The sequence below is a fragment of the Pogona vitticeps genome, chromosome 2, assembly GCF_051106095.1.
Source record: "Pogona vitticeps strain Pit_001003342236 chromosome 2, PviZW2.1, whole genome shotgun sequence".
In the NCBI taxonomy this organism is placed as follows: Eukaryota; Metazoa; Chordata; class Lepidosauria; order Squamata; family Agamidae; genus Pogona; species Pogona vitticeps.
In genome coordinates, this window is record NC_135784.1 from 178589322 (window position 1) to 178611334 (window position 22013).

Here is a 22013-nt window from a genome sequence, read left to right on the forward strand (position 1 = left end):
CTCCCCACCACTGCAGTGGCCTGCACACTGCCCTCCTCTCATTTGCGTGATCTCTCCCTCCCTCCCTCTCTCTGTGTGATGGGAAAGGAGCCTGCAGCTCCCTGCAGCAAAGAAAGCCAGTCCCGGCTGCTGCTATTGCTGCTGCCGCAACCTCAAGGACAATTCAAGGGGAAAGCGGCAGAGAGAGCGAGAGCGATGGAGACAGGCGGGCTGACAGACAGCAGAACCGGATTGCTATGAGTTTGTCTACTTCCCCAATGACCGGTCAGACATGGCGACCTCTCCATACTCTTGAAAACAAGGGCTCCACATAGGGAAAGAGGAAAGAAAAAAATATCTGCATGAGAAGAAGAAAGCAGAGCAAGGCTCCCCCCTCACTTTGTTTCTTAGAAACGAATAGGAGAAAGTAGGAAACAAATATGGGCACAGCAAGATTGCAAATGGCAGCCCATAAGGACGTGAGTCATTGGCAAGGTCAGTATTCCCTTCCTTCTTCAAATCCACACCGAAACATTTCTCCTAGACTTCTCCACCCCAGAGGAATTGCCTCGGGAACCGGACATCCTGCCTCCCAATTGCAAATGCTATTCACTAGTGAGGTGGGAGGGGAAAGGGTTCAACTCTGCACATGTTTAGGGGCAGTCTTTTCACTGTACTGAGCCCTGGCATTACAGTGTTTAAATATCATTATAGGATACCTTGGCTTCCACTACGTTCAATCATGCTTCAAATCAGGACCAGAAAGGCAGCAATATCTTCTTTTAAACAGCCAAGTATATACACATACACACACTCCCCCTGTCTCCTTGAAAGAAATGTACAGACACTTTATTATACATAGTGCAGTTAGTGTCAAGACTTAGTAGTGAAGGCTCATTGTATGGAGTTTTTTTTTTTTTAAAGAAAAGGGTACAACTCAGCATGTACAGAATAGTTTCACCTCACTGAATAAGGATAACTATCTCTCCTACACCATGATGGGTGACTGGCATGATAGGCTTCTAAATATGAAGTAATACAGCAATATTATTTTCTATTTATACAGCACTTTTCAAAGTGCTTGAAAAGCTTAACATACATTATTACTGTAATCCTTATTATAGTTGTTCAACATAGTTATGTGCTGTCACATTGGAATGGATTTATAGTGACCTTAATAGGGCTTTCAAGGTAAATGAGACATTTAAGGAGTGGTTTGACTAGTTCCACAGACCCCCCCCCCATGTGTTTTCATAGCTGAGTGGGAATTTGAACCCTAGTCTCCAGCATCCTAGTTCATGCCTCTATCCACTACACCACGGTGAGTACAGAGTCTTTCAAGGTACGTACTGTAGATCATAATCCTGGCATTGCAGAGGTAGTGATTTGTGTGTGTGTAGATTCTAACTTACTATGTAGCTTTAAGCAAGCCATCATCTCAGAGCCTCAGGCCTTTAGTTATATAGCGGCTACTAGCCTAAGGTCACCAAAAAGGTTCACAGTGGAAGTGCAGTCTTAGCCACAAACTTCTCCTGACCATTCCCTCCGCCTCTGTAAGCCCTGAGGGGATGACTGAAGAATCCTTTCCCCTTTTCTCCATTTCAAACCTTTATTTGTGTATCCTGTCTTTTAAGACCCAACCACAATCTGGCTCCCAGTATTAATCTCTTTCTCCCTATTCCAACTGCTGCCAGAAGGGATTCTGAGAAATAATGTCTCCCAAGGGGTGAAAGGAAAAGCCAATTAAGCCACTGAACTCGTGAAGAGAAAGCAAAAGAGAAGAACTGGAAAAGACCAACAAAAAAGAATCCAGGCCAGAAGGAAGATAACCAGTAGGATTCAGAATAGATAGATTTCTATCTATTGGGGCATCTAAATTTACCTCAGCTGTTGCCATCACAATTGTTTTTTTTCCTTTATTCCATACCTTTTATTTATGTTTCCTGTCTTTTTGGAGTGTAAGCCTGTGGTATAATTGCTAATTTTTATAAGCCAGTAAGGGAGACCTTTTTGTTTGTTTGTTTATTTGATGAGGACACAAATTCCTGAAATAAGTAACTCACTATGTTATATTGCTGTTCTCTTTACTCTTAATTTCTCCATTCTGAATCTGCACATATCTTTTTGGAATCCGATATCTGATAGGTGAATGTATCCTCACAGTTGCACATTTCAGCCCAACACAGCTATCTTTGGTTTTCAACAGTGCTACAGGAAGGACAGGAAGGTGGGTTTTGTCTGTTAGCCACTGCCTCAAATTTGGGGTGGTCCCGCCATTAAACAAAATGAGGTAGCTTCTTCACATGTGTGTGTGTGTGTGGATGTTAGATGGGAGATGGTGTGTGCAGGCCAACATGGTGAAGTGTGGAGAGACGGAGCTGTCTGTGCTGTGCAGCCTTGCCTGTTCTAAATTGGCCTGCTGTACTCTCACCATTGCTGAAGGAAAATCCAACAGCTATTTCAGTGTGTCGAATGCATTGCATGGACACAATCTTGTCCTTTGTCTGAAGGAGTAAAATGTCTTGGCTGGCGCTGCCCCACATGGTCCACAGTGTTGACCTGGCTACAGTGTGGCTCCTTCAGAGTAAGAGCTACAGTATGATCCACTTTCTTGGGTCATCTGGGAGTCTCAGGACTGTGTTAACCCAAGATGGGTTGCCATAGATTTCTGTCTTGCTCTTGACCAAGGCTGACTGAGAAATCTGTTGTCACCTGAAGCAGGGATGCAAATGGCACCCCCATTGACCCAGGTGCAGGTGTACACAAAGCCAATCAAGTTATTTTAGCACCTGAGACAGTAAATCACACAAGCTCTCCTCTTTCACCATTAAAACAATGCCAAAAATAATAAACAATAATAAGGCAATAACAGTCTGTTGCCCGTTATCGAGAGCCAAAATCCATGTAAAGTTTGGGCCAGCCTTGCTTCTTACCTCATCTGAGTGCATGGTTCTTAGACAAGGTAAGAAGCAGGGCTGGCCCAAACTTTACATGCAGCTTCTCATGCTATGATGAATGTATAATTTTAAAGTATCTGAACTATTATATCACTTTTGCTCTTTTGAAAAGCTCTTGAGTGTTTTAGATATTTCTATTCAGGCCATAACTCCACCAAAACCAACTTAATTTTATCAGTATCACCTCAGACCAGAGCTAACCTATAGCATTTCTGAAGCAAAGGTCAAGTTGTATCATCCCTCTTTCACTCAGCATACAAACACTAGTTGGAAAAGCAGCTGAAGAATATGTCAATATTATTAATGGGAGAGAGTCATCCACTACATTTAAGGAGAGCATCCTTGCAAAGGTGAGGAACAGCTGTCCTTCCAAACGTTGTTGGACTACAACTCCCATAATCCCTCACCACTGGGAATGGCTGGAAATGACAGGACCTCCGGTGCAACGACATTCAAAAAGCTAAAGGTTCACCACCCCTGCCTAAGAACACACAGCTCCCTCTCTTCGCTCTTGTCATTTGTAATAGAACTGGATAAATGAGAAAGCAGGAGGGATCTGACATCAGAGTCTTTAGGTCTGACAGGGCCAGCACAAAGCCAGAGCATTCTGACTACCTTTTCACTCCCTTTCCTGTCTTTGATGAAGTGAGGCCTTGGAAAAGAAGCTGGTTTATTCAATAGCCAGGAAAGTATATTGAGCATTGGGTCAAACTGCCTAGAGAAAGGGTGGGCCATCTATCTTTCATGGCCCATTAAGCTGAATGTGGTTGGCTTGGCTTCTGAGGTTCTGTTCGTGTCTCTTTGCACAAACCTCTAATGTCCACTGAGAAGCACAATGACCACTTCTTGCCACATCAAGGAAAGCAAAAAGCAGAAGATTAAGGGAGCATAGATGGCAGACATTTTTTGACAGCAGCTCCAAGAATTTCCTGGCCCACTGGCCCTGCTGGCTGAGACATTCTGGGATCCAAACACGAAAAAGTAATCATTGCTGTGGGTTTTTTGGGCTCTTTGGCCGTGTTCTGAAGGTTGTTTTTCCTAACGTTTCGCCAGTCTCTGTGGCCGGCATCTTCAGAGGACAGGAGTAGCACTCTGTGCTCTGGTGAGTGCTACTCCTGTCCTCTGAAGATGCCGGCCACAGAGACTGGTGAAATGTTAGGAAGAACAACCTTCAGAAAACAGCCAAAGAGCCCGAAAAACCCACAACAATCATTAGATCCTGGCTGTGAAAGCCTTCGTGAATACACTAAAAAGTAAGTTCTCTGTGCTCTGATAAATGGGACAATTTCGCTAGAATATCAGTTTACGGTGCTAGCAACTGGACAATATGTATGCTAACTTTTTGCTTCACTTCCTCAGGCTGTGTTTCTAAATATACTTGCAAGGAAACAAGCCCCACTGGACACAATGGGACCTTCTTCTAAACAAGTATGCAAACGACTGGATTCATAGTCATGGATTCTAGGCTTCCCTTGTGCTTGAACAGTAGGTTGATTCACAATAATTTGAAGTTTTTCCTGCCATGAACAAAAGAAGCAGGACTCAGGTTACCAGGTTCAGTGGGCACAGGAGTGTTTCCTGAGACATCAATGATGTCTGACCCCCATCAGCCCCAGCCACCTTAACTGATGAGCAGGGATGAGTAGGGATGGTGAGAGTTGTTGGACTCCAGGTTGCCCAGTACTTCGGTGGTCCATGGCTAGTTATTCCAAATAAGAGTACCTCTCCATGGCTCCCTCCCAAACCTGCTATATTAACTGGAGATCTTAAAATTTCAGGTTGAGTGCTGCTACACAAAGCCCAAGGTCTGGTGAATTTACAAGGGCCTGAAAATGTGAATGTAAAACATATTCAGTTCTTTTAAAAACCTATGGTTTATGAATGTGGGATATTGTGCTTCCGTATCCACCATTCAAAAAGCCAGGAAATGACCCAGTATTGCTGCACAATATCATGCCTGTGTTGTGAAGAGAAAAAAGGACACCAAACTTTACATAGCAAAGTCCAGCCTGAATGTCAACAACACCAATGGCAGCAGTCAAGATGGTTTACAGGATACCCTCTTCTGCTCACTACCATTCACACTTGAAAAAAAACACTGACGAATGCCTTGTGTTTGGGTGAAAAGTGGTTAACTGATGAAAAATGTGTAAGATTCTGGGATTTTCCTTTGCAGGGTGTCACTTTGTGAATGTTAGTGAGCAGAAGAGGGTATCAAGTAGACCATCTTGACTGCTACTTGACAGTTTCAAAGGTATAATTTTTTGTTTGTGGTGCTCCTATTTTTTGAGTTGCTTATGGAATGCTGATTGCTCTACCGTATAATATCGATTACTGCACTCTCATGCAGCGCTAACATTGCTTAGAACGTACATTCGAGTTGGAACACCTCAATAACATCCACATTTTATATTTTTCATTAATGGGGAAACTTTCACCCTCCCAATGTTTTTGAGCTACAATTACCACACTCCTTTACTTTTACCAATTCTAGTTGGAGCTGCTGGGAGTTGATGTCAGACACATTTAGAGAGCCACAAATTTCTCAGTTCTGATAAACTCAATTCAACAATGCTTGCTTAGAAATAGATCCTAGCAAGGCCTGGTATGGACAAAAATAGATGCTGGAATGATCCAACAGTACAATGGACTGTATTACTAATGACTGTAGGTAGTGGATCATATTTTCTAGTTGCACTCTCTTTGCAGCTAGAAAACTGCTATGCAGAAAATGAACATGGCCTACAATGTATCTACTTACATGGAATTTTGTGCCAGAATATTAATTTTTTTCCCTGGCACCAAACTGAATTGGTACAGTCCATTTTAGTGTATGGTAGTTCTACCATTTAATGCTCATCTCATTTCCACTATATATAGGCCAGCCCTGGGACTGAGTTCATTGAGAGTTCCAAGTGAACGCACAGGATTGCATGCTGCTATCATAAGATCTATGCTTGTTTGTCAGCCATACTTTAACCTGACCCTTTTATCTCTGCATCTCTGCAAACAGAAACAACATATCTAAAAACATGAATCAGAAATCTACCAAATATGCATCAGTTTCTAAAACTGATGCCTGCAGCATCTGGTCAGCCAGTTTTATTTCTGTGATTCAAATGCAATGGCAGAATAGACTAAATAAATTAACATAAATTAGATCAGGAAGGAGGAGGTGACAAAGAAGGACCACAACAATGATGTCAACAACAACATTGTTAACAAATTGGACAAAAGTGGTCCTTCTGCACTACAGCTCAGAGGCAGATGGGTCTGTCTGTCATAATGACATAGCAAGTGTCCTGTTGGATCAGACCAGAAACCAATCTAGTTTGGCATCTTGTTTCCAATGTAGCCAACCAAAAGACCTATTGCAGGTGAACAAATAAGAAATGAAACCAATAGCTCCTGCTTTCTGTTATTCCCAGCAGCTGCTCTTTAGTTATATGGCTCCCCTCATTCTGAAGGCAGCATATAGTCCTGAGTAGTAGCCACGGATAGCTTTATGGCCCCTGAATATGGAAAATCGACCTACCTACTCTACCTACCTACATACCTATTTATTTATTTTATTTACTTATATCCCACCTTTCCCCTTGTATGGTTCAATACATCCCACAACACTCAAGTAAATATATATACCTTGTTCCCCCTAAAATAAGACCTAACCTGAAAATAAGCCCTAGTATGATTTTTCAGGATGCTTGTTATTTATAAGCCGTACTCCAAAAATAAGCCCCAGTTAAGTGAAACCCCACCCTCCACCATTGTGCAGCAACCAGAAGATGACAGGACTGTCTGTATTTGAATAAATGTAGATGGCTGCACATGAAAAAAAGTAAACATCCCCTGAAAATAAACCCTAATACTTTTTTGGAGCAAAAATTAATATAAGACCCTGACTTAGTTTCGGGGAAACACGATATATGGTTTTAATCCGGTAACTTGTTGAATTTGTTTTTATATATATATATATATAAAACAAACTCAACAGGTTACCAGATTAAAACCATATATATATATATATATATAATCACTTTAGCGTTGTGGGCTGTATTGGACCCAACAAATGAAAGGTGGGATATAAATAAAACCACCCATCTCCCATTCATTAGAAGGCCCTTCTAATCCAACACAAACTCCTAGACTGGGGGAGAGGGAGAGAGAGAGAGGAGAAAAAGTAGAAGTAGAAGAAGAAGAAGAAGGGAGGAAGTTTGGTTTACATTGAGGAAATTAGTACATTGAGTGCAGCAAATTCCTAGATGATAAGGAAGCCCTGCCACTAATACCAGCATTGGGTTGGTGCGGGAGCCACTGTTAGTTATCACCCTGTCCTATATGAACACGGAGTTGAGAAGGGGCATGTTACATATGACAAGTAAACCAATTTGTACTCAAGTTTATCTATCACAGAAAACAGAGGCTTGTAGCCATTTCCTATGTTGATGATGGAGATATAGCTTTTATGGTGCCATGCACAACAGCTAAACTGCTAACAGAAACATCTTTTGAAGCCAACATGATACCAGCTGCCAATGCACTTCCAGTCTGAGTTCAAGGTGTTAAAGAGGAACTATAAAGCCTTAAATGGCTCAGGACCTGGATATCCTGAAGGAGAGCTTTCCCCTATATAAACACACCCAATCCCAGTCACTAAAATCTGCTAGGGAGGCTTTCCTATGTGTCCCACTGCTGAGAGCTGTTCATTATCAGGAGACACAAGGGAGGACGTTCCAGCTGTAGCAGCCCTACTGTGAAATGCCCTCCTCTTGTAGGCCCAACTGGCACCGACATTGGTATCATTTCAGTGCCAAGCCAAATCAAAACATACTTATTTATTAGAGTCTTTGGGGGCTGAGGATCTTTGTCTGTGCAGGTTTTAATGCAATGCTTTTAATGCTTTTAATGATTTGATTTTATGTGTACGAAACTGTTTAGTTTTTAAAAGTTTAAAGTTTGGTGTTTTTAAAATTGTTTTACATGGCTCTGTAACCCAACCCGAAATCTTGTGATATTGGGCAATATATAAATGTTTTAAATAAAATAAAATAAATCTGGAGTGCATACTATAACATAGTGAAACGTAGTGAAACAGGAATGGGCAGATGCAGAGTGGTGACACATTTCTACAGAACCTATCCTCCTGAAGGGCTTTTTGTAAATCCCTCACATACTGAAAACTTAAGTTTTTCTCTGGAAGGAACCATTCATACAAGGTGAGCAGAAGACAAATGGAAAAAAAATAACCACCAGCAGGCTCTACTTCAAGGATTCGTCTTTTCTCTTGTCAAATTGTCTGGCCAAAGTAACCATCTTTTCTTTAAAGTAACATTAGAAAACCTAAGGTGGTAGTATTCTTCTTTCCAAGAGCACTCTGAAGATTTCATTCCAGTGGAGGATTGCAGAAAGCACACAGCAGGTGCCTCTCCTAAGTAAATCCCCACTTTTCTTCAAACACATTTGGGAAGTTCAGAATGCTTCCTCACTACCATTTCCTTCCCTTTCATCCACAAAATCTCAAAGGCACTCTTTCTACTAATCAGGAGCAACTTGGGACCCAAGGTGTGTGTGTAGAGGGGGGAGAGGGCACACTTGGGGGCACTTTGCTTGAAAATATCAGGGAGGCTATGCTATCAGTGATGATAGGTATATGCACAGCCTATGGGAAACTCATGTGTGAAATTCATTTGCTATGAGCCTTGAAGATGCTCATCAGCAGTTAAGCACTTGGACAGCAGACCAAGGCCTCCGGGTTGCAAACCTCACCACTATGAAATGAGGCATTGTATTTCTGTTTAAATTTCTGTTTAAATTATGTTAGTAATTATTTCTAAATTTCCATCTATGCCTATTAATGCAAAACTCGATGCAAATTAGTATTCAAGTGCTCTCTCTCTCTCTCTTTTTGGTGATGCACAGGTGGCTACCTAACTCCAACATCCTAATCAACAGCACCATCTACTCCCTAGTAAACCTTGTTCCTATCACAGAACCAAGAGAATTTGAAGTTGGTTCCTAGTTCCTTGTACTGAGGAATCTTTTCCAGTCAGACTATGGTGATCAGAGCCTAATAGGATCAAACTGCATCACTGCTGGTGAGAGTTAGTTTGGGATGACAACCTGCTAAAAAGTTGGGGGGAAGCCTGCCCTGCTTCTGTGTCCTTAGCAAAAGTTTTAAATGCAGAAATGAGCAGATGAAAGGCTTTCTGCAATAGGAGAGAAACATACATCACCACAAGCCAGCTTCTGCAGCCCAAACTGATGCTAAAGGGACAGGCACAGAAGCAGATAGGAAAGTCGGCCACCTTTTGGGGTTAGCATATCTTTGGCTTCTGTTCTCAGCTGTCACAGAATGGAATGGTCCACCAAGTTCAGAGCTGAGGAGCCTGTGACACAATAGATGCTGTTAGAGTCCGACCGCACATCACCCATGGGGCTAATAATGGTGGAAGCTGTAGTCCAACAACATCTGGAGTGCTGTAATTTCCCTACTCTGGATCTAGTCACAACTAGAAATATGGACCATCCTAGGTTCTGTCCAGAACTCTAGAGCAACAGGTGTGTTCTGGGCTTCCTCATGGATATTAGAGCATCCATATTGTACAGTGCACAATGGTGCTGGTTGGTGCTTATAGGTACATGGAGTGAGTCACAAAATGACTAGATAGGCGGGGTATAAATAAATAAATAAATAAATAAATAAATAAAAAAAATAAAAAAATGAAAAACTTAAATGTAGTAGTCTAAACAGAAGAGCAAGAGAATTAGCAAAATTAAAGCTGAAAATTAAGGGAAGTAGTCTGCTAGACTAGGACATCCCTGAGAAGGATAGATCTTTTCAAGATCCCACTGTGATTTTGAGTTACTGGGGCTAGCCAAAGTTGAAGATTTTGCATACTGGAACAGTAGTTTAAAATATGCATGAACATGGGCACTCCATACCTCTTCCACCCAAACACCCGCCAATCATAGTACCTTCAGTAGGAGAGGTCTTGAGTCTCCTGCAGAGCCCATTGACATCAGTGTAGGTCTCTTGGACTTTCTGGATGGCCTCAGCTCCACGTAGCTCCATGAGGGAGCGCAGCTCTGCCAAGGTGCAGCCAAAGCCCCCTGCATGGTTGAGCTCTCGCCGCTGGTTCTTAGGGTAGAAATCCACTGAACTGTTGGCCATGTCTCCCATGGTGGAAACAAGCCACAGCCAGGCTGGGCAACACTGGGCGGAGATGTGAAGACTGAAGAGCTGGTGTGGGCTAGATCAGCCAGGCAGACGGAAGGAAAAACCTGTGGGAGGGATGAGGGGGGGAAAGTACACAGTGGAGGAAGACGAAGGAACACCAGAAAATAAAGCAGATCTTTCCCTCCCGTGTTCTTTCCCCTTACCTGCTCAGTCACAGTGTTGTCCTATGTTCATTCTAGAGAGCCCCAGGGATGGGGCCACAAGGTGTTATAGAGGCCAGCCAGGGGACCAAGCCATGGAAGAGGCAGAGAAGAGATCCTTGTCAGAGCCTGGCACAACAGGTGTTCTCAATGCACACAGGAAACCTGCCAGAAAAGCAACAGGGGGTTACTTACTTACTCAGTTACTTATTTACTTGCTTCCTTACTTGTGATATATATATGTATATATGTATATATATGTATACGTATATGTATATGTATATATATACATATATATACATACACATATATATACATACATATATATGTATATATATATGTATATATATGTATATATATATGTACAGTATATGTATATGTGTGTGTATATATATATGTATATATGTATATATGTATATATATGTATGTGTGTGTGTGTGTGTGTATTTATTTATTTATTTATGAAATGCATTACATAAATTATATATATCCATTCCCAGTTCATGGATCTCTATATCCCTAGGGCATAAGTAAATTTCAGCTCTCTATATATACATACAATGCATGCAAGTTTATATATGCATACAGTATATAACTGAACATTTGTCTTGCTGGTTCCATCATGTTTCTCATTGGTTCCAGATGTTCAGTTATATACTGTACTGTATACATATATAAAATAGCATACATTAATCTATTTTACAGATACAAGGCCCTAAATATTTTCTGTATCCAAAAACGTAAATGTTTAGGGAAATAAGTTAAATGTCAGAAGGCTATAAACAAGTAGAGGGATGAGGACAGCAGAAAGATCTGTGTCCATTTGAACACTTACTAGAAATACTTGGTTTCCAAAGTGAGCATCATCTTGTCTTCCAGAATATGGAAGGACCTGTAGATCATTTGAACTACAAACTCACACTGTATCATACCATTGGCTATGCTGGCAAGGGCCAATGAACCTTGTAGTCCCAAGCACCTTTTTTCCTACCCTTGATCTAGAAGGTGCATATACACAACCAAAGTCCCACGGTGACCAAAAATTTTAGGTCAGCTGTTGCTTCTCCTCCTAATTAACACCAATAATGCCAGAGAGATGGGGCCAAAGGGAGGAATTTGGTTTAATTAGCTTGCCACAAGGGAGTGATGGTCACCCTTTTCTCACTCTCCTATGGAATCATGGCCTGGCATGGACAGGACCAGCCCCATCACTAGGCAGTGAAGCAGCCATCGGAGGCAATGGATTAGAATGTCATGAAAGGGCAGAAAATTGTTATTTAGTCAGGTGTTATTGTATTTTACTGCCAGAGATGGGACAGCATTTATGGGATTTTCTATCTGAAATATCAAAACACCTTGTCTGACTCTGGGTACTCTGCGCCTTTACTCTGCACCTAAAACACCCTGTAGTGCCTCCATCCAGAGCTAACAGAATACAGTGAAATGCTGAAGCCATTGATAGCCATGGGGAGATGATGCTGTGGATAGGATGTTTGCTGTTGTTACTGCAGGTAGTTCAATGTCCTAGGCAGCCACTGTACTGAAAAGCGCTTTATTTCTCAGTTGCTCCCACAACAAGGAGGAGAAAGCGATAAAGATGACAATTATTTCCCGCACCCCCCTCCCCACCAGAGCTCCTTGTGAAAAAGCAACACTGTACAATGCTGGGATAGATCAAACAGTGATGGGGTGTGGAGGAGCCTGGCGGTGGGTTTCTGTCTGCAGCCGAAGCCTTATACATGTAAACCTCCCAATAAATGTGTTAGGCAAAATAGCAAGCTATTCAAAGGAAGAAAGGAGCTGGCCAGGGTCCTGAAATAGACCATTCTGCGCACAGCCATGCTCGCTGCAGTTTCGGAAGAATTCAGACAGATGGGTGATCTGGTGACTGTGCTAGCAACTCTTCCTGGGTTGTTTGGTTCTGTGTCCATCATTCACATAAAATCACAGTATGTCACAGAGTGGCAGCTCGCCTCTGCCCAGAATTTTCAACAGGTACTATTTACCTGTATTTACACTTTTGACCTATAATATGACCCCTGCTTTAATAAGACTGTCTTAGAAAAAAACACCTTGGAGATCTACCTGTAGCTTTCTACTTATTTTAAATACGTAAATCCATTGCCACTTTGCTTATTGTTCAGTTTCCAAAGAAAGAGAGAGGAAAATATCAATGTTTCCTCTTAAATACCATGCTTCTATGTGCAAGAAGGCTTTCCCCACCACCCCTATAAGACAGCATTCAGACATGTAGTTCCTCACCTGAAAAATGAAGTGCTACAGTCCAGAAAAATGATTTATCCATGGATTCAGCTGAGTGTATAAACTAGATCTCATCTGTCACCAGTAACCACCACCACCACCACCACCACCTCTGGCATCTCCATCATCTCTCACATTATTGCCCCAGTGTGTTCTGATTAGCCCTTAAACAAAGAATTCTTGTCTCATTTTTAACAAGGAGAACCCCTGAACTCAGCAAGAATCTGTCAAAATGTTCTCTCTGTGTGTGCTTTCATTTCTGATCTGCAAAATCTGACACACAAAAATGTTCTCTTTTGTGGAGGATGAGCAGCTAGCAGTGGCGCTGCAATCAGCACAACTCTGAAGCCCTCTGAAACCCACTAGGCAAACCAAACCTTTCAACAACAACAAAAAAGTGTTTGCAGGGAACATGTTGATGGACAAGTGAGTCAAGACAGTTTCTAAACAGAGGCTTCTTTAGTCACTTGTTTCTTCCTGGCACTGGAACAAGATATTTTGCTGCCTGGAGCAAAGAACATGATTATGCCCCCCACCTCCATTCTGTATGCAAACATCAGCTCCACTGGCAATTGGGTAGCATCCTTGCCACCCCTGAGGGCATCAGGCCAGATCAGAAGGGTTCAGGAGAAAAATGTGTGGCAAATGCATTGTCCTGTCCTCTAGGATCAAGGGATCCCCCGTAGGATCAAGAGAATAGTTGCACAGCTGTCAGTATTTACTTATTATGCCTAATGGTAGAACCAGACTCCCTGCTTCCTAGTGAAATCAACTTAATTCAGTGTTGTATTTATGATATTCAAGCAAGAGCCAAAACATCTTTGCAAATAGTTTGGTGCTCTCAGCAAGGCCTTGGATAAAGGTTTTTTGATCAAGACCACTTCATCACTGCCACCATCATCCCATGATAAATACCTTGAAAACTCATAAAGTCCTAGAGTTGGAAGAGACCACTGAGGCCATCCAGTCCAACCCCCCTCCATGCAGGAACATTCAACAAAGCACTCCCAACAGATGGCCATCCAGCTTCTGCTTAAAAACCTCCAAAGAAGGAGACTCCACCACCTTTCGAGGCAACCTATTTCACTGCCGGACAGCTCTGACCATCACGAAGTTCTTCCTAATGTTCAGATGGAATCTCTTTTCCTATAGTTTGAAACCATTGCTCCATGTCCTAGTCTCTGGAGCCCTGGAAACAAAACCTGTCCCCTCTTCAACATGACATCCTTTCAAATATTTCAACATAGCCATCATGCCCCCTCTCAACCTTCTTTTTGTAAGGCTAAACATTCCCAACTCCATAAGCCACTTCTTGAAGGACATGGCTTCCAAACCTTTAACCATTTTAGTCACTCTCCTCTGGACACATTCCAGGTTGTCAACATCCTTCTTGAATTGAGGTGCCCAGAACTGGACACAATTCTCCAGGTGAGGTCTGACCAAAGCAGAATAGAGTGGCACTATCACTTCCCTTGATCTAGACGCTATACTCCTATTGATGCAACCAAGATTTGCACTGGCTTTCTTGGCAGCTGCATCACCCTGCTGACTCATGTTCAGCTTGTGGTCTACCAAGACTCCTAGATCCCTTTCACAAACTCAAGTGTTTGTGGCTTGCACAATGATGTAGAGTCAGTGTGAGGTGGGGTAATTGTCAGATTTCCCAATTTTTTCATAAAATGACTGAAATATTATCCTTGGTACGTCCACATCTTAAAGGCGTGGGCATACCAATCCACCTGCTGTTTAAGTCTTTCCTTGTGACCTTTCCCCAAGATGCTCTGCAGGGGTAAAAACATGCCAGAGGCTTAATTCAGCTGTGGTGAAACAGAGTATCAACACATATAATAAGCAATCTGAACTAGCAAACAAACAAATAAATATGCAAATAAATGGTCTGGTGTTTTCCCCTCACAGGTTACCTGACCAAACTTTATAGAATCCAGCTCTAGGATCTTGGGTTAAAATGTTTAGCGATCTTTTTAACTTCTGCACTTAGATAATAAACAATCTCTGAATCTTAGAATGGCGGAGCTGCAAGGGACCCTACAGATCACTGAATCCAGTCCCTGTTAGGATTAAACTCTGGCTCCTCAGCCAGATACCTAAACCCCTGAGTGGTTCCAGCAGTTCATTAACCCAACAACATTTTAGCGTATTTGTCAGAATGATCATTGTCTTCAGTAGTTACAATGCCAGCACTAGGCTATTGCTACCTACCAATAAAATCCTAAAAAAATTGAATACTGGTGTTCCACAATGGGAGAAACAGCACAGAGAATATTATAAAGCCTCCTGGGACTTCGGCTGTCTGAGATTTTCAAAGCAACCTTGCAGTCCTTACAATTGTAAACATATGTTCAAAGGTATGGGCACACACATGAAAAAGGAGGAGGAGTGCGGGGAAAAGGGTAAAAATTGAATATAATTGCAAGTAGCAAGAAGGTGGGGCTTCAGTCCCTTACTCAGAGATCTACAGTATGCTCCTCTCCATGACTACCAATTGCAGATATAAATTATGAGTCATTTTATAAAGTATGTGAATGTGCTTGATGCATTACAGTATGCAAACATCAGCTTTTCTCTATCAAGAACGGAGGTTCTCTGGGTGCAGAATTTTGATTATCATAGTTCTCCTAGGCTGGTCATGCTTCCACTCTGATTGCTCCTCACTTTGCTTGCTTTTTTTCTTAGTTGGAATGAATGGGAATGTTGAATCTTTAGGAATGCTTTGTATCCAGCTCAGCCCCAGATGGATGGGAGTGCTTCCTGCAGTTGCTAAGAAACCATGCCAGCTTTGCCTCTCCTGTGGTTGTTTCTTCCAGAGACAGAAAAACAACAATTACCCATTGGCATGTTTGTTGATTTCCCCAAAATCTGAATCAGCCTTCTTACATGGGTTAACCATGAACCCAAAGACTCCTAAATTAAGCTAGCCACAGGCTAAGTACTCTCCAAAGGTGCTGGGACTTTAAGCAGCACAGTTACTGCATGACTGCAGGTGAGTATGGGTGTGGTACAGATGACGTTGTGTTATAACAGTTAAACTGATGAATTTATGGCTCATCCTAAGATACTGAAAAACAGTGAGCAGTTTTCAATGAAGTTAGATCATCAACTTTATTTTTATACAGGCATAATTTGCTCACTTGCTGTTGCCCAGATTTTAATGAACACATAATATGATTAACTGCCTATTGCTTTTTCCAAAGGCAGATTACACTCATTTTAAAGCAAAAAAAGAGAACATGTGTCTAGTTATGTCCCAATACTACTGCCATGGGATGAACATTAAGATCTGCTTTCTGTTTTGTATGTTTGGGGTTCTCTGGGACCTTGGCACTAGATTAAAAACAACAACAACACATCTTCAAATTGCCATCAATTATTTTGCCCATCTTGCACATATTTTCTTCATTTTATGTGGGCTAATAAAAAAACCTGGGCCGGGTCAAACCAGAGGCCTACTGATCTATTCCTGCAGTAGCCAACCTAATGTCCATGGCCATAAGCAGGAGCCATATTTATAAATTGTGACACAAACCAAGAAATCAAGTAACTAATATACAGAAATCCACTGCTATTCCACATAAGGAAAGAAACAACACTGGTTGTGGTCAGCTATTACCATGGATTTTAGGTTTCAAAGGAACTGCCTTCAGAAGGCTTTTCCTTCCCCAATTACCCATTTCTTCACCTTATCATGGTGACGCTAGGGCTTGTTATATTGTTAAAAAAATAAACAGGAGCTCTGCCCATCCAGGAGAAGCTGTAAACAAAAGAAGAAGAAAAGAAGTATCTTTGGAGAGAGGCTTTGTGGAGAGAGGTGAGTGCTGCACACAGTGGCCTTTCCTTTCTGCATCTCTTCAAAGTGATCACACATTTTGTAGCAAAAGGATTCAACTTTTTTAAAACTAGAAAGGTCTCTGATGGAGAGGAAAAACTAAAGATATGTTTTCATTGGAAACAAGTGAGAACCAGGCTATTCCAAACCCATAGTATATCCTGCCATTTCCCCTCTGTATAGTCAGGGTGCTGCTCTGTCACCTTGGGCCAGATGAAACCCAGAACTGATCTAGCAAGTAAGGGGGAGGAGGTAAGAGATGTGTCAGACTTCCTTTTATAACAGCATTTTACAAATTGTTGCAGGACAGACACAAATCAGTCTCCATTTAGACAATTCTAACTCCCTGACAAATGTACTGACATGTGTGTCTTTGTTGCTTCCATACTTTAGATTTTAAGATAAATGTTTGACGTATCATATGTCATTACTCAAAAAGATAGCATGTGAAGAGGAGGCTGCTATTTCCAAACTATTTCTGCAATTAGGACATTTCTCCCACATAATTTAGCTCGGTCTTACTTGCTGCAACCCGAGCTCATCGGTTCTTCGATGTTTGAGAGAGTAGTTCTTAAAGGATTTTGCTTTATCAAAGGTTTACTACTATCTACTTAAGGGTAATATAGAAAGTTTCTCAACAAATAAAATAAATCAATTGATTGAAAAGCGAGCAAGTGAAACACACACACACACACACACACACACACACATATGCACACCAAAACAAAACCAAAATAGAAAAAAAAACCCACACTAAGCCAGCCAATTTATTTTGGCTTTTGATGCTGAAAATCCATTGACCACCTTTCCTCATTTCTGGAATTCAAAACTTCTAGAAGTTTAATAAGTGCCCAAACTACCAAATTTAATAAGCCATATATTCCTTTCCTTTCATGACACTGCAAATCTGCTCTCTGAGGCCACTGCTTCCCTGCTTAATAGCAGGGCTGGCCACAGGACCTATGCTGTCATCAGGTGGCACTTTATTCCACCATTTGAACTGCTTTGGAAACAGGCTGGTTCACTCCCTCTCCCAATGACTATATCTACAACGTTTTGGTAATTGCAAACCAGCTTGATGCTTGCCCATGGCTATCCACACTTTTTTTTTAAAAAAAAAGTGATGTAAGATCAATCCGTTTCCATTCAATTCTGGCATGCGTGATCACCAATATCAAACTCAAAATGGAACCTCCGTAGCGGCAGTATGCCACTTACTAATCAATGTCAAAAGCATAAAACAAAACAAAACTACATGAAATCCAGCTTCCTCCTGCTCCCCCACCTGGGCAGTGAGACAGAAGAGGATGAGGAAGAGGATCTTCTCTTTTTCTCCCTTTAGGAATCAGTGCTAAATCACTTGAGTAGCAAGCCAATTCAGTAACATACCAGTTACACATTAAAAACAAACCAACAACAGAGTTCCCCTGCTCCCTCACAGAGGGGGAGACTGGAGGGGACTTGGAGGGGCATTGTATTCTTCTTCTTCTTCTTCTTCTTCTTCTTCTTCTTCTTCTTCTTCTTCTTCTTCTTCTTCTTCTTCTTCTTCTTCTTCTTCTTCTTCTTCTTCTTCTTCTTGTCCTTTAAAGGGAGAAATGGGCTGACGGGGGTCCCTTGAGGTGCTGTGTGGTTTCCTGCCACCAAACCACCTGTTCCTTGTATGTGCATGCATGGATCACTGCAAACAACAAAGCAACCCTCTTTAGCCTGAGCCAGCCCAAGACCACTGGCTGTCTAGACACAACCTGAATCCTTGTGTAAAACAAAATCATCACGCTGGTCTAGTCTGCTTCTTTTTAGAATCTGGTCTTCAGTACCCAGAAGTGTACATTCTTAGAAAACAGATATAGTTGTTAATGGACCTATTTATGTCATACATTTTTGAAGCCATTTATACCTCTGGCCATTGCAACATAGTGTAGCCATGAGTTTCCTATTTCAGCACAGCACAAAGAAGTATTTGTTTTCACTCCATTGCTGATTTTTTTAAAATAGAAAACCCGGAGAAAATGCTTTGAGCACTCAAAATTTGTTATGGAAAAATAAGAATATAATAACGACATTGCAATATCTCTTCTAGTGGGAACGAACTAATGAAATACGTATTAGAAAACACAACTATAAAATGGCAGGACAGTTTGTTAGGAAGTTGCCTCCAGCATGTAGCACATTGTGGCTCAGGGCCAAAATGGGAAGGGATGCGAAACAGGTAAGCTGATCTCTTTAACTGGAACAGCTTGCATACTCATACATCAGTAGAAGCTTCTTCAGCAAAACAAATCTATTTCGTATCACTTTTCTCAGAGTCAGAAGCTCAACAACAACCTGTAATGCACTAATAAGAGATAACAAGTGAGATTCTGATGGACCATGTAGTACTAGTAGCTGTTGTCACTATTTTTAAAATTATTACGAAGAAAGCTCATCAGTTTTTTTCAGTGGTTAAAAGGGTGTATGAGTTTTATCCACTAAAATCAGCACAATTAAAATTATTAAAATTCTGGAATCTTACTCTATTAGAGCATTATTGTCCGGGAAAGACAATAATGCTAGGAAAAGTTGAAGGCAGTAGGAAAAAAGAAAGACCAGATATAAGATGGATTGACTCCCTAAAAGAAACTGCACGCTTGAGTTTGCAAGCACTGATCTTGAGGACATAGTATTTTGGAAATCATTCACTCACAGGGCAGTCATAAGCTGGAGGCAACTTGATGCCACACAACAGCAGCAGCAATGTTAGAATATTAGGCTAAAAATGAAACAAAGTCAAGAAGTTAAAATATAACTATTACAGAGAGAAAAAAAATTAAAAACAAAAACTTGTGGCAAGTACTTTGATTTTTGGGCAGTGCTGGGAAATGCCACATTGCAGGATACAGTGGTGCCCTGCATGATGATGATAATCCATTCCACAGAAATCGCTGTTTAGTGAAATCATTGTCTTGCGAAAACCATTTCCCCATTGGAATGCATTGAAACCCCTTTAATGCGTTCCAATGGGGAAAAATCATCGTCGTTTTGTGAAGATTGCCCATAGGGCAGCCATTTTGCGAAGCGCCGATCAGCTGTTAAAATGGCTGTCCTGCGAAGCATCAGTCCGGAAAACATAGGGAAGCCATTTTGCAAAGCCGCTGATCAGCTGTAAAAATTATCATCTTGCGAAAAAAAACGGTTCGCGAAGCATGGACCAATCATCGTCTAGCAAAAATCACCCATTAGAATCACTGTTTTGCGAATCGCTATAGTGATCGCAAAGCCTCATCGTCATGCGGATTTGTCATTTTGCGAGGTCATCGTCTAGCGAGGTACCACTGTAAAACCAAATCACACAAATTTAATGAAACAAGATATTCTGTTTGGTCAACAAAATCTAAGCAGGAAATGGGCAAATCTGATATTTGTGATAGCAGCAATGATCAAGGATTTGAATTGAGAGTTTGGGAGGAACTAGTTACAAGTAACTTATAACTGGCTACATTTTGGGTAACAAGGCTGTAATAATTGCATATTTATAATAATTGCAATGGGTAAGATTTCTTAGCTATTTTGAAGAGTTACTTTTAAAGGCCATGTTAGGCGTTTTAATGGAAGTTTTTCAAGCACTGGGTATGGCCAAATATCATGGCTGGCTATTAGAGGGAACCAGGTTACATTTCCTTGTTGTTTTTGTTACTGGCCTGCTGGTAATCTGTCAATACCTCACAATGCAACAAACTGCTGTTGCCACACACGTGGAAAACAAAACACTCCCTTGCTCATCTCAGAGAGTAAGACAATATTTTTATTTGAATTATGATACACAGTCCAAGAGGTTATGCTTATTGTTGCCTCTTTAGAACTATTTACGTACCATCTCTGGAAGTTTAAGTGGAAAAGTCACGTGTAAATGATCGGCCACTTAAAGGCACCACTGCATAGAGAAAACGAGAACATCAGGAAGAGGGTCAGGCTAAAACACTTTCCTTCTTAACTCTCTAAAAGAATTGACAGAGGGTGTCCCCCCCCCAGTTGGGGAAGAGGAGAGAATTCATCCATGCCATCTTTTGCATTCTGAATGGCAAGGCTGTCATATGCTTTTAATATTTTATATATTTTTAAATGTCGATCTGCCCTTAAAAAGGGCTATAAAAACCAGCTTGGGAAAGAGACTATTAAGGGGGAGATGAGTGTATTAACAAGGACCTCATTAACCCTTTGCAGTGTTCCAGAAAAGTGGGTCAAGACAATTGTCCCCATTTTGCAGAAGAGAAGGAAGGAGAGCTGAGAGGACTCTGACCATCTATAATAGTGAGGCCATCTATTGAGTTCAAGGACGAAGGGACAGTTGAACCAAGCAAGGGCTGCTCGGCCTGTCTCAGCTCCAATTTATCATTTGCCTTTCATACTTCCAAAAAGGACAGGATTCTGACCAATGTAATTTAGCTCATTATGCCCATCCTCTGTAAGGGGAAGCCATCTCTTTCCTGCCCGGCTCTTAAAAGATTTAAGAAAGCACTCTGTTCCCTAATCACACAGCCACTTTTGAGTTTTTGGATGCTAGCTTTTCAGGGAACCACATAGCCAAGCTTTTTAAAATCCCATTTGATCTGCAGCAATTAGCTGTGTTATGTCAAGATTAGAGCACTGGAGTTAGACCAGGAAAATTTGTGTTCAAGTCCTTGTGCAGGGACACAATTTGCTGGACAGCCTTGTGCCAGTCATTCCAGTTCAGCATAGCCTTGCCCATAAAATTCTCTATAGGGCAATAGCTATTGCCATGATTAAGGTGGTGGTGGTGGTGGGTTAGTATCCATTTGATAGTAACATTTATCTGCATGTTGTGAACAACCCCACTGGCTAATGCCTGCACATCAAGACACTGTTAACAGCATAAGAGCAGGTGAGGCCACTCCCAAAGACTGGCCAGCCCTACCATTGGCCGGAATGGGGCGGATGCATCACACAGCAGATGCGAGGGACTGTGAATGGTGGTAAGGTATGGGAGAACAGAGATGCATCTACGCCACCTAGCCTGTCCCACATTTTCCTTAAATATAAATTGATGATTCAACTGCCATTCTGATTAGCTACCATATGGCCCCCCCATATGGTAGAGTTACAGGAAGAGTTACCACCTTGTCTTCTGTTTCAGGTAGCATAATCCTCACAGCATACCCAAGAAATATACAAGAACGTAAGCTATCATGAGTATCTAAAGTCATCCAATGAGTTTTATTGCAGCAGATTTGACTCCAGGTCTCAAATCCTACCCTCTATCCAGCACAATGCACTACCGCTGGGTTCATTGCCTTCTACTGGAGGTTCGCAGAATTCTTACATCTGGCATTTATAACTATATCTATCAATTACTTTTTTTTAGTCTTTGCCATCTGTATCAGAGTATGAACAATCTCCCACCCCTCTCTAAAAAGACAGGGGAAGACAGGCTATTTCCACCCTTACTCAACTCTTCCCCCATTTTGTGAAGATGTCCTACCTGATTGTTCTCCTGGAAGGAGAGGTTGTGTTCATGTCCTTTCACTCTCACAAGGTGTTTTGCTAATAATAGCACAGTTCAAGATTAAAAGCACCTTGGTAAAAAAAAATAATAGTTG

General features: G+C 41.5%; 1 protein-coding gene across 6 annotated transcripts in view; it reads right to left on the reverse strand.

Moving 5' to 3' along the window:
* The window catches only part of ATP2B3 (ATPase plasma membrane Ca2+ transporting 3), a 136189-nt gene that overhangs the window by 72036 nt on the left and 42140 nt on the right, over positions 1-22013 (reverse strand). For all 6 annotated transcript variants that reach the window (XM_072991428.2, XM_072991430.2, XM_072991427.2 and 3 more), the window contains exons 2-3: positions 10317-10478; positions 9912-10217 (exon numbers count right to left, since the gene is read on the reverse strand). In XM_072991428.2, the coding sequence (XP_072847529.1) occupies positions 9912-10116 (205 nt within the window). In that variant the 5' untranslated portion in view covers positions 10117-10217; positions 10317-10478. The remainder of the gene's footprint in view (positions 1-9911; positions 10218-10316; positions 10479-22013) is intronic.